The sequence below is a fragment of the Vanessa atalanta genome, chromosome 4, assembly GCF_905147765.1.
Source record: "Vanessa atalanta chromosome 4, ilVanAtal1.2, whole genome shotgun sequence".
Taxonomy (NCBI): domain Eukaryota; kingdom Metazoa; phylum Arthropoda; class Insecta; order Lepidoptera; family Nymphalidae; genus Vanessa; species Vanessa atalanta.
In genome coordinates, this window is record NC_061874.1 from 12,135,955 (window position 1) to 12,150,593 (window position 14,639).

General features: G+C 29.4%; 1 protein-coding gene across 2 annotated transcripts in view; it reads left to right on the forward strand.

Moving 5' to 3' along the window:
• The first annotated feature begins 3,697 nt into the window (after positions 1-3,697).
• The window catches only part of LOC125077606 (DNA-binding protein D-ETS-4), a 35,298-nt gene continuing 24,356 nt past the window's right edge, over positions 3,698-14,639 (forward strand). The window contains exon 1 of one of the 2 annotated variants that reach the window (XM_047689572.1): positions 3,698-3,931. In XM_047689572.1, the coding sequence (XP_047545528.1) occupies positions 3,893-3,931 (39 nt within the window). In that variant the 5' untranslated portion in view covers positions 3,698-3,892. The remainder of the gene's footprint in view (positions 3,932-14,639) is intronic. The other variant, XM_047689573.1, reaches the window with a different exon arrangement.

Sequence of the window (14,639 nt, forward strand, 5' to 3'; positions counted from 1 at the left end):
ATATTTCATCAAAATTTTATACAAGTATTCAATTAGAAGCCTGCTGGTTATTACCGTCTGCAATTGCAGATTAATCTTGAATACGATGGCCCATAAGCCCATCTACCTTCCTTATTTAAATAATTATTTAATCGTTATAGGAAAGATTTAATATAAGCGACGTTATCAGGGTTTTTTAGCATGCTTTTTGAAATGCAATAAAACCTACTATACAATTCAATAGAAATAAAGTTTATCTATAACGTGAAGATTAGTCTGTCTGTCTGTTACTTCGAATTTGATTAAAATTTCGTAGCTTGTACATGTAGCTAGCTTGAGTCCCAAGGACAGACATGAGCTACTTTTTATGCCTAGCACCTGACAAATAACCCATAAAACGAGACATAACAAGCGAAGCCGCAATTAATAACAAGAGGGTTATATACTAATGAAATAAACATAAAATACGCAAGCAAGATTTACTAAATATATACAATTAATAGCATTAAATATTATATGTAGATAGTAGACACATTCCTAACATATATCGCTACCTATCAACCTAATCCACAGTTTATTGAGAGGTAAGTTTTTGAATTTATAGCTGATTTGAAAATGGTTTTACCATATATTTAATATTAATTTATTGGTCAGAAGGTTTTATCTGCGATTTAACTTGACTAGCTTGATTTACAGCCGTATTTTGTAATTGCACAAAATATAAGTATAACTGTAACTCCTTGGACTAAAGGATTGAAGGTTAGGACGTAGTAAGTAAATGTTTCGAACCTACGAAATAAAGATGCTGGAATATATTTAAAGGGATTTATATTGTTATAACTACGATTATAAATATCTGTATATAGTTTATGAACACATATAGATTTTCAACAATATCACTTAAAGGTTATAAAAATAGTTAAATCTGACAAATTCTAGTGATATCATTTATTTTTTTCAAAACTGTTCTATTTTTACCATTCATACTGGCTAAGGCTACGTACTCTGTTTTTGTCGGAGTTTATTTTTAAAATTGTCAATACGCGTTGGAGGAACAAACGTGCAGGATTATATCTAACACATGCAGTTCTCCTCACGATTTTTACTTTACCGAGTACGACTTGAATTATAATCACAAATGCACATGAAAATTCAATGGCGACTGCTGGAGTTCATTCTACCATTAAGCAATTTCATCTCTTTTTTTACAATTCAATATTTTTTTTTTTACATTTTTCTTGTGGAGCGTCATTTGTTGTCACATCGAAGAATTAAGAGTATGTGTTTGTTCTTCGCACTAATCGTTTGTGCGTCACATTATATATAAGATAATGTCATTAAACATGGGAAATCCAAATATTATTACATTACATTAGCAGCCTGTAAATTTCCCACTGCTGGGCTAAGGCCTCCTCTCCCTTTGAGGAGAAGGTTTGGAGCATATTTCACCACGCTGCTAGAATGCGGATTGGAGGAATACAAATGTGGCAGAATATCGTACACGTAACATGCAGGTTTCCTCGCGATGTTTTCCTTCACTTCGCTGAGCAGGAGATGAATTTATATTTATAATTTATTTAATTATAAACACAAATTAAGCACTAAAATTCAGTGATGCCTGCCTGGGTTTGAACCCAAAATCATCGATTAAGATGCAGGCGTTCCAACCACTGGGCCATCTCGGTTTTCAAAGTATGTACACTGTTATAAATCTAGTTATATTACATCATTGGTTTTATAAGTATCTTATGAATTCTACCTTATATGATTTCATGAGGTGACACTACGCTGAGAATAACTTGTACTTATTTATTGCAAAAAGAAACACATACAACTCTTTTGTTAATAATGATTTATAAAGCCTTTAGCCTCAATGCCTATATGCCAAACAAAATTATTATTAAAAATTAATAGTTTTAAATATTCAAGTAATGATTTATTTAATAACGACGACCTCTTCTTTTTTTATTTGAACTTAGCAAATAAATCCCCATTAATACTAGCTTAGTAAATAGTACTTAGTTTTACCCCCAATTATTGGATAATACGATATAGACCAGAATAGTGTCCATAATTTGAATTAAAATTAGGAAAACTGAAACAAAATTATGTGTCTCATAAACAGTGAGGTGGTATTTAATAATTATTATAATAATAATGAAAAATAATACTGATTAATTATTTTTATTTTCTACTCTTATATTTATTCAAGTACATATGTTCACAATTATTTTGAATCGACACTTTATAAAATTAAATTTGACGTCAAGCTACCACTGGTAAGGATATCAAATCAAATCAAATCAAAATATACTTTATTCAAGTAAGCTTTTACAAGCACTTTTGAATCGTCCATTAACAAACTATTTAAAGTAAAGCTACCACCGGTTCGGAATGTAGATTCTACCGAGAAGAACCGGCAAGAAATTCAGTAGCTACTCTTTTTCAACCTCTAAGAATACAGTCATGTTAGTTAAATACAATTATATATGTATGTCTCCTGTCTGGAAGTCAACAAGCATTAACTCCACGCTTTTTTATCATCAATATACCTAATCTTGTTTCAAATAATAATATGCCTTCTTTATATATATATTTACCAAGAAGAATTTGGTAAGAGTCTCTGTAACTAATATCATATTATACAAAATTTTGTTAATAACTAAATAATACGGGTTCATATAAAGCAGTCATTAATTGTGTATTGAAGAATCGTGTAAATTTTAAATACTCAACTTTGAAAACCTGTCGTGTTTTATCATACTCTTTTTATAATTTTATTTCTGCTACCATTATCACTGACATTTATCAGAACGTCTCACAATCAGACTTGAATATTTCAATGAACTGGTTTCCTTTCCTAATTTTGACCATTATTATTTAAATTTACTATGGAAACTTTTAAGACTTCATTTCATTTTTTTTTTAATATAAAATAAAAAAAAAACTGGGAAGAAAAATTCGTGTTTCTTCGATTTATTTTGGCTGTTCTTTTTCAGATTCTCGACAAGACTTACGAACAGATTAATAATTTTTTTGTTGTCATACTTTGGATCTAGTTAAAAATAAAATAGTCTACTAGAAAAAAAAAGAACTGGTATGGATAACGCAAATGTTTTACTTACTTGAAAATAGATGAGTAAGAAAATTGTGATAATAGTACAGGGCTAAGGGACAAAAAAAACAATGAATATATATATATATTTGTATATAGAAACCTTAATTATAATTATATCAAACTCTTGTTAACTCAACGTCTCGCTATGAATCTTTCTTACTTACTACCTCATCTGTGTCTAGTATTATCAAGGTTTTTTTTATTTTACTTTAGTTAAAGAAAAAGAATTATCCAATTAAAACATTTTTATAACGCTAAGTAACCACATGTTATTATAGGTAGATTAATATATATCATTTGCCCGGAATGATTTCTAAATTTGTGATCTTGTGTGCAAGTGTGTGTGAAAACTCATATGTGGAATATAAAAGTGAAAATTTATTCAGCGCTTCGTGAACGAGACAAAAAGATATATAGGAAAACGAGTCGGTTTTTATACTGTCTAGTTATATATATATATAGGCAGCATTTCATCGGAAAATGAAGAAAAAATCGACGCTCGACCACTTGGAACGTTTCGAAGTAGAACAATGTAGGTCGGTTCGGTCGGGTGACTTCGTGCATCATCGCTGCCTCTCGTTAACGCTCGTCGACCGGCGCACGCGCACACAACGCCGATATCGCCACGGCAGCAGTCGCGTACATCACACCGGGAATTTTCCCTTTAAATAAATAAACGGGATGCAATTTTTCTCGCAAATAGAGCGCGCGGAAATGGACTAATCGTTTATTACTAATTAATCTTAACTTTGTTGAACATTTATCATTGAAGTGAGCGAACTGTTCGAGTTGAAAATGTTGTGGGAGAATAATCTTAACGAGGAGACAGAGACGGTGAGTTTTCTATTCGAATTAAAATTTATAATTTAAAATCATTAATTTAATTGTAAATAAAATGTATAAAAATATTTTATTACGTTTACTTTGGTTGTGTGAGTGTACGCGCATGTCCGAGTAAACTTTCTAGTTTTCGCTCGCTCGCTCGTATTTGCATAAAACGTGAATGGTTTTTCATAATACAAACACATGGACCGTTTAAAGAGCTTTTGGTTTGTATATATTCATTGTGCATCTCCGTCGCTGTGACATTGTTAGTAATCGCTTTATTAGATGTAAATAAATGTGGATTTTGACACCGGCGTGCGGATTGTCACGAATACATCTCTGCTCTATGTAATTCAATCGTGAAGTAATCCCCGAGGAACAGTATATTAATACTTCGTATTTTTAATAATTGTTATATTTCATGATAACTCCAGCATTTCTTTCGATGATAACTTTGATACTAATTGAACTTGTTTATTTGCATAAGTAGAGATAGTATTTATTATATATTTAAATTGGATGTATATATATTTTGTAATACCAATAATAATTAAATCATATAACAAAGACCGTAAAAGAGATGATGTAAGTTAATTATTATCGTCGAAGCGAATTCATTGAAACAAACAAAAAGATAACTTATCAAATTATATGATTTATGAAAGAGATAGATCCATTGTTGTAGACCGAAAGTGCAAACGAGAGGCAAATATATTGGAAGATACATTGGTATTTATTGTATATGTTCCATGAAAATGTGATAGGAATAATAACTTTGAAGGTTTAACGACAACTTAATGTATTTTTAATCTGTGCTAACATATATTGTAATGTGCCTGCGAAAAATCGTGAGGAATTTTAAATTTGGAATACGGTTTTGCTCGAATTAATTGCTCAACACTCTATTACATAAATCAGACCTTTGTTTGTTTCCGAGCAGTAACTAATAAAAAAAAAAAAGGTATTAATAGTACAAAAAAATAGCGAAATATTTCTCTGATGTAACCATACATACTCGCACAAATATATGATTTTTATTTACGAGGTATATTTAAGAGATCACAGTCATTGCTCAATCAAAAATTAAAAAAAAAATACATCAGAAATGTTAGTTTCTATTAATATCACAAAGAATTTGCGAATAAATTTTTCCATGGTTAAAATATGCTAAATTCGTTTTGACATATTGTAATTATAATAAATACAAGTTCTCGAAGTATTTTCGCAAACTTTAATAATATTTTTTTTGCATATTAATGTTGTCAAATTAATGATAATTAATTAGTTTAATAATAATACTAGTTGTCATACAGTATTCAGGTTAAATTTGGATTATACATGGTGTTTAATAATTGATTGATTATAATGATAATTGATAGACTTTGTATGTTAAGGTCATAGCGTGATGTTATACAGCATACAACCTTCTGAATTAATGGGCTAGGTAACGTAAACAACAATATATAGACTGGAATTCTTGATATTAGCGTTTTCACCTTTACAATTTCTCCAACTTTGTAATATAAAAAATACACCAACAACGACATGGACAGCCTTCAAATTTCCAACTGCTGGGCTAAGGCCTCCACTCCCTTTTGAGGAGAAGGTTAGGAGCATATTACACCAAGCTGCTCAAATGCGGGTTGGTGGATTCACATGTGGCACAATTTCGTTGAAATTAGACACATCCAGGTTTCCTCACGATGTTTTCCTTCACCGCCGAGCACGAGATGAATTATAAACAAAGATTAAGCACGTGACAATTCAGTGGTGCTTGCCTATGATTGAACCCGCAATCATCGGCAACGATGTATGTGTTCTAACCACTAGGCTATCTCGGTTTTTCCAAAAAATACATACATAGAGAACAATAACAGTAATGTTATTTTATTTCTATCTATCTTTATGGACTTTATCTCGTGTTTGTCTTGCCTTTATCCCGTGCCTTGGAAAGTACGTAGAGCCGGTGGTTCTTCCCTGAACTTGTTCTGGCCGTGTTAGATATTCCGTCCCGTCGGGTTATGAAAATTCGAGAATAAAGTACATATATACATATAAATATATTATGTAGTGTTAGTCCTGTGTAGTTTGCTAGGCTCCCTTGATATTATTCGCCATAAACGGAATCGGTCTGGATATAACATGTATGGAATATAAACATTTATCTTTTTAATGGCTTAATTCAAAATTTATTTTAAGCATGAATTATATAATAAAAATAACTAATTATTTTAGAAGAAATGTTTTATGGTGTTTATTTTTCTTGTAAATTTAACATCAATATTATTTAGATTTAATATTTTAGTTTTAAACATATTTTTCTTAGTTATCATAGTTATCAATTAATACTTTGCTTAAAATTTAAGGATTATTATTTAAAAAATCGTAGGTGTAGAAGTATAACGATAATTGCGATGCGTACTTATATAACAAAAACATTTCAAGAGTATGACTGACTGACTATATTCTTTAGTGTCTACTTATTAAATAAAATCTATAAAATATATTATTATCATCACACTTTGCTTGAAAACAATACCTAATTAATATATTTGCAGGTGTAAAAACCATTTTTTATGCTTGGTTTGACATATAATTATAATTCTCTATGACTTTACCTTTTAAAACTTCGTAACCAAACCACTAATCTCAAATTTTGATTCTTTTTAATTGTTATTTTTATTTCTATATGAAGTTTTCTTAAGAACTTCTTCTTCTTAACAAAATCTCGATTCCGTTCCTAAGAGGTAGATTAAATTTTAATATTGTAAAATACATTTGTAATAGTACAGAATTTCTAAAGACATATTCATTGTAAGAAAATTACTCCACGAGACCGACTAGCACTTTGCATTTATAATTATAATTTTACACTATTATTAATTATTATTCGGCTATTCTTGTCAAATATAAATTTAACGAGAAGTGTGAAATAAAATTACTTTACCGACTTGATAGATGACAGTTATAAAAAAATGTATACATAAAATCTATACTACTATCTCATAAGAAAATTCTTTAAAGATTATATCACTGACCTTTAATCCTTGGATTGTTTAATAAAATACTGTAATATTTACAAACAAACCAATCACTTTTATTAATACACTATGGCACGTTATGGTAGCAAGTCTTAAATGAAAACCAGTGTAAATGTAAAAAATATCTACATGATTGTAGTTTTTACTAATTACATTTAAAGCCGGGATAACTTATTTTCTTTTCTTATTATATTCCAATATACGCAACCTAAGTCAATGGTTGCGACTTTATCGTTAGAGTAGTCGGTTTTCATAAAGTTTTCACCTTAAAAATATTTTTTAAAAATAAAAATTGTAAGAATACCTAATACTGATTAAGAATTTCAAATAATTTTAATCTAGAGATTTGCTATCCTTTTCAACTCCACACAAGAGAAAGAGATAGCAATTCGTTCAGTCCTATCAAATATGATATACAAAGGAATTAGTACGACTATTCAGAAGAAGGAAAAATAGTATTCAGTCTCGATAAAATTGTTTAAGTAGAGGCATGGCCTTGTTTTTGATTTATTATAATTATGTACAGATTATTCTGTTTCTCTCAATTAAAGTAAGGCACATTAATATACGTTTGCAAGTCGCCATTACTCGTGAAAGCGTTAACACGCGTGCCACTGTTTAAACACGTATTTATTGCACCAAGCTTACCCAGCATACATTTTGTTTCAAAAAGAATTTTAACATGAACATACTATATAATTAAATCTCATATAAGAGGTTTAGTCAATCAGGACATTGTCTCAGTCATGGCGGCCAACTATTAGAAATAAAAATTAAAGCCATACTATCTTTATTTTTTAGTTTATATAGTTTTGACTCATATTAGTGTTATAAAATTATCTCTTGTTTCAAAATTTTTACAAACATCGTTCCAAACGATTGAACTCTATAAAAACACTGTCACAGTATTATATTTATCTTCTACAGATAAGTAGCCAGTTTAAATATAAAAATAAATTGTACAAAATAACGACCAATGATTGAAATTTAGCGCATCTCATCATATTTGTAACGCCGTTTTAATCGTAAAAAGTAAGTTCGACATTAATAAAATATTAAATTTATTTAAGCTATACCTAAATTAGGTGTTTAATATGTTTAATAATACTTCTAAAATGACTAATGAGGAGAGAGTACGAAAAATAAAACATTAAAGTCACGCAAAAGGTTAGCAATTTACGAATGACGACTACTTTAAATACAATTTAATTCTTAAAATTAATTCCTTTAGTTACTATGTTTTCCACATAAAATAATAAAAATATAAACAAATTACACTCACAGACTAGAACACAAGAGTATTTCCCTACCAAAACTTGCCTTACCACCAAGTAAAGTAAATAGGCGAAGGTGACTTACCACCAGGGGTCCTATTTGTTTGGGCCTACTCGTTAAAAGGGTTAAAGAACGATTGTTTTGTTACTACGTTTTATTTACAATTGTAATTCCTGTTGATTCTTTATCTCAGGGTCCCTATTCATGTACGTCATTCATTACAACTTCCGACATTTGTATCAATCATACTGCTCGCAATCAATGAATTTGATCTCTTGTGTCTGTATATTAAGAACTTACTAATAAAAAACGCACTGTAATCCAAACCTGCTAATGTTTCAACTTATTCAATTTTTTACAATTGTGTTTAGTAATTTAATATCTGAAGACATTCGACAGCTTCGTGCAGACTCATCTATGTATATAGTTATCCTACTGTTTAAGTATCATTTTGTCAAAAAACGATAATTTTTCTCACTTAGTTATAGTAATTGATAAGTAAAAAGGCACAACGGTATGATTATAATGAGCCTAGTTGCTTTTCTGCCTTATTAAAACAATAAAAAAATGATTAAATAACACACGAAGACAAATCAAGCCTTTTGTAATCTGATTTTAAAAACACGTTGAGTATATACAGACCTTGATAAAATTTGCAAAGTTCATGCTCAACATGATGTATAAATTAAATTTAAAAGTCAACGTCCAACGTGACGAATTAAATCCCAATTATCGTGATATAAAAAGCATGCTAGTAATAAAATAACAACGCAGTATACACTTAAGACCGAGACACATTTGTCTCGGTCTTTTAAATCACCTTATTCGAAGTATCGATTAAAATCGATATATTTTTTTGTAAGCTACAGGATCGTTCCAAGTCTTAAGTTTGTAGGCAGATCGTTTAGCTTAAGAACTCGGAAGCATGCACTGAAGGCCATATCTTTGTTGTTTACCCAAACAAGCAAACAAAACGAATATCAACTCTATTGTGTTACGTTAAAGTTCATTTTCCTCCACGGCTTTGATTACTACTTTAAGTTTTTTGCAAAATTTCGCAGATGTCTAGGTGATAAATTTTTATAGGTTAATTTTTATTGTTGCTTAATGCCTTGTAGATGTAAATTAATACTCTGTTAATATTACTTTGTCATACGTTAATAGTTGATTAAATCAATATGAGGCTCTTTAAGTCGTTTATATAATTATAATTTATTTCGTTTCAAGTTAATAGAAATAAAGAATAAAATGCTTTTAAGATCGGCTTATAATATTCAATTTATTTTCAATATTTACGAATAGTAAACTTTATTTAAAGAGAATGGAGTTTAGAGTGTATGTATAATTAGTTTGACAAAAAAGAGACCCGCTGAGTTTCTTTCGCCGGTTCTTCTCAGGTCAGGGTGTTGCCTTTTCCGAACCGGTGGTAGTGTTTAACTTGACCATCAATAAGAAAGTGTAATACTTCTATATTGAATAAAGGAATTTGATTTTGAGCTTGAGTATTTTTTTTATTATTTTATATATTATACAGCAAAATACAAAGTCACTAACTATAAAGACAGTTCATAATTTCATACAACGAAAGTATCTTATTGCATGTAATTTATAGATTGAACATTGTAATGTATAGCAATTAAATTATACAATTTCTCTTAGATTGTAGTAAACACATGCGAATGAATCTAAACGTATGTTAGTCATTGAGTGTAAAGTTCAGACTCAGTGTAAAACTATTTAGAATGACCTCAGAGCGTTTTCGTCGTCAATTTTATTAGGATGAATATTTTAAGAATGATACAACTAATTTGATGTTAATATATAAATTGTTTTATAGAATATAATAAAAACAGTTCATCATTATAATTGTCAGGTGGCTTAATAGTTTTATCAGTTGAATCTTAACTTATTGTGAGTTCAAATTTGAAAGCATTTGTTTGTTTTTGAGGGTAAGCATGTTTCATGTGAAAAACTAACAAATATTTTATATTCAATCCGCATTGGAGTAAAGTAATAGAGCAGACTTCACTATGAATAAATTTTATGTTTATTCTATTTATACGCTTATTAATTACAAATCGCAGACAGTGCGCTATTTTAAAACGAGCATGAAAAAGTTTCAAATATTTTCCCGCGATTATAAAACTGTGTCCGAGTTCTAGTTCAAATGCTTTTCTCATGCTAGTGAACATTACACGAACCACTCATTCGTGTTAAAGCAATTAGTGTTATATGGATTTTATTATTTGTGTTACTCTTATAGAAGTACTAGAAATTTAGTACAAAATTGACTTTCAGACACCTTTGAAAGTCATATTACAAAATAAATATATGTAAGCCTCAATCGGTACATAAAGTAAATTCGAGGAAAATCGACGAGAAACTCGATAGATCACCAATTTCACTAATTAAATTTAATTATAAAGATTAAATTCAATTCCGATCCAAAACAAACCACGTTTAAACACTGTTTTTATTCTAATTAATTAGTATATTATGACGAGCAATTAGGGATTAATATGTTGTACAATGTTGTTTATTAATGAATGAGTCATAAGTTATTTGTTAAGAAATATTATCTAACAAATAGATCATAGACAAAACAAATTCGTATACAGTGACAAAAGTTTAACCCAAGGAGACATTTAAAAAAAATCATTCAATAAGACTTGCCGTATATTTCATAACAGTGAGCGGTCAGAGAGATTTTGGCGATTGTTCGCGAGCCGATTTTCACTTGTCTCTATTCGGGTCGAGGACACCGCTTCTGGTTTAAGTTACGTGATCTGAGTCTAAGTTAGTGTAAGAATATGGATGCGGCATGACTCATAAGCCGAACAATGTCAGAAATTTCGAGAGTTTTTATACACAGGAGTAAAAGTATTAAACAACATATATAAGCAATAAAAAAAATACAAATTCCTTCATTTTAAATTTTGCAACTTTTTATCTTCTGGAATACGATTATAATTTCTAAAATGCAAAAAGAAAAAATCATTTTATTCAAAAAAGTTTCTAAGAAATAAATAAATTTACCAGTTAATGGTTATAAAAAAAAAATGTTTTCGAAATATTAAATACATACTTTTTCTTTCTTGCATATAAAAACATAAGAAAAAGTTTTCAAATGTTATCGGATGTACTCATTTGTGATACGTCTTTTTATATCATTATGTATATCATAATTTAGATCAATAATCAAGACTTGAAAAATCTATCAATATTTAATCCTCGATAATAATGCGTATTACGATAATTTTATTTTTGGAATAATTACTATTATTAAGTGCAATGTTAAAGCATTATTATTGTAACTTTTTTATATAATTGCATCATTGTTTAAAAAAAAAGTTTTAAATTTCCTAACGGCCTTCTTCAATGTTGCAAGGCTTTTAGACTTTCCATCTCGGAGTATGATTCACAATATTGCGAATATACGAAGCCCTAACAGGTAAATCAGAAATGAATAAAATGAACACATTTAGTAGTCAAGTCCAACACATGACTCAGTTGGTTTATATTTGTAATATTCATTTATTTAATTTTCGATCCAATTTCTAGGAAAAAGCGTAATTTTTTTAAAAGATCACGTTTGTTTTTATTCGGAACTTTGATTTTTGAGGTCAAAACGATATTAGTTTAATTTAAGACTATATGAGAAACTTGTTTGACTTTGATTTACATTTTTTTTTAGGTAACCATTGAATTTTAAAGTACTTTATTTATGTTGAATATCGTGAGGAAAACTGCATGTCTTAAAATAAAATTAAGTAACAGAACAAAATACCTCAACAAAATTTATTTTCAAAACAGCAATGGGCGCATAAGACTGCAGCGATACCGTTTATAAAAAAAAAACACAATTTTCACGATATACGATCCATCCAGTCTTCGCGTGCCGTTTTAAATTTACATGGCTTCAATGTTTTCTTGTACGACTTGATATTACAACGAAAACATGTGCACCTAACATTTAATATTATATTAGCAATAATATACTTTTTTTTTTCTATATACCATATTATGTTCACTATATGTTTTGATATTGTTAAATAGTCGAGAACATTTTCATTTTTCATTCCGAGACGAAAATATTTTTCATAAAAGGCAATTGACGTGTGAACGCTAAAAAGAATAATAGCGGAATTTTACCTCATTAGACATTCGCCGACATTTAAAAACAACATTATTTTCTTATTATATTATGGAGTTTTTCAGTCGAGAAATTTTTAGTGGCGGCAAAGTATCCCGTACAAAGCATTTAAAGCTGGTCGTGTAACAGATCACTCGTATTGATTATTGGTATTATTTCAATAAAACTCTTTGTTAGACTTCTTTATCAAACTGAACACTTTATTATTTTCACTGGTTTTAATTCAACATCGTTCGCAGATTATAAAAAGATACTACATGTCCACACACTGAGCTGTGTCTCTGAAGAACAATAGCGCCATAGTGGCAGAAAACTTAAGCTTATACGTTTTCAAAGATACATATGATCAACTTTATGGATTTATTTATTCTATTTATGATTCTACTCTCTGTACGTATATGGATGAAGAAATGGAGTGCACGCGTACGCATCGTACGCACAATATCGTAATCATCTCCTATTCAGATAATTGTGATTAGCCGCTGCTGTATTTGTTGTTTTAAACGATTATAATATTATGTAATTGGATTTTAAGTTGATTTCTACAATCTTATAGATACTATAATTTTTCTGTTTATTTATAAAATAAAGTTTACTCAATAATTAGTATTAATTTTATCATGAATATTTGTTTATATGTCGGTTTGTGTCGTTCAACTTCAAGGTAGTATCCTATGAGACTCTTGGTTATAACTAGACTCTTTGAGATTAAATAATATACGCTTATTTAGTATGAAAGAGAACATATTGTTTAAATTGAGCTTTACGAGAAAACTCTAAGCAAGAAAGGGATGGTTATAGTTTTCCACTGGATATCGTATACGAAAATAATACTATAACAAATTATCATTGTTCTCATATACATACTCTCGAGTATAGATTGTTACGTTACTGATCGAACGAGTGAAAGGAACTTGCGTCATATTAATTCGTGGTAGGTATATACAACGACCTTGTGAAACTGCACTAAACTATATTAAATAGCGTCTGTTGTTCCTTTGTCTTAAATGATTTCCTATATTTATATATTAATTTTCATTAATAGTTAGTTAAGGTAAATGCTTTGATTGGCTTATATATATATTTTTTTTTAATATGCCTGAATGGTACCTGGTACTTACCGTTAAATTATTTTTATAATTGCCATTAGTGATGGTATTTTATTTTTATAAACTATTAATTAAATAATTTATCATTTAATTTAAATAATAAAATAAAAAATATAGTATAAATATAATCTATCTGGAAACGACTGTCTTGGTATGGGCATGTTATGCGGAGGAATGAGGACCATGTAGTGAGAAAGGTTTTGAGAATGGATGTGGATGCATGTAGAGGTAGGGGACGATCAAAGAAACGATGGATGAATTGTGTAAAAGACGACATGGTTCGAAAGAATGTTACTTGTGAGATGACGTCCGACAGAGAAGTATGGAAGAAGAAGACATGCTGCGCCGACCCCATGTAAAATTGGGATAAGGGCAGGAGGATGATGATGATACGTTGAAACGTTCAGATTTATTTTACATCATCAATCAAATTAGAGATTAATTAAAAGAAAAAACCTCATACGACTATAAATATCTCAGTCGTAATTATTGATATCGAAAAGGTTAAGAATTCTAAAACTTGATTTAACATACCAATATTTCTGCTTCATTAAAACATTAAAAAATAATTACAAATAAATTTGGCGCCATGATCGACTATACTTAATTTGAAACAAGCCATAAAATATTTTAAAAATAATTCTTTTCATAAAAGTCTGTTGCTAAGTCGAATAAACCACCAAAAACACATAGAAAAAACACCTTTATGAAACAGAAATAATGACTAAAATAAAATGCATATTTAAAAACTTAATTTTCATAGCATACGTGAAGTGTAATATCGATACAAACGAATAAAGGCCCTAATCTAAAGAAATAGAATTTAAAATTCAATGGGTTTTAGTTAAGGCGTTATATGCTCGTACATAAGACGCCATCTTGTTTCACCGTGAGCGGGAAAACCAGGGGCCTTGAAGACCTGTTTTGTTTGATCTTACAGACGGAGGACTGAGCTTTGTGCCAACAAATGACCGATTAAGCTAAGTTTGATTACGATTACGCATTTATCTAACAACAAATACGATTATTTAAGCCTCTTAATACAAATATAAAATATGATTACCTTTTTTTATAGATTAACAAAGCTGTGAATATTTGAAATAATACGAAATTAATAATTATACTTATTAGATATATAT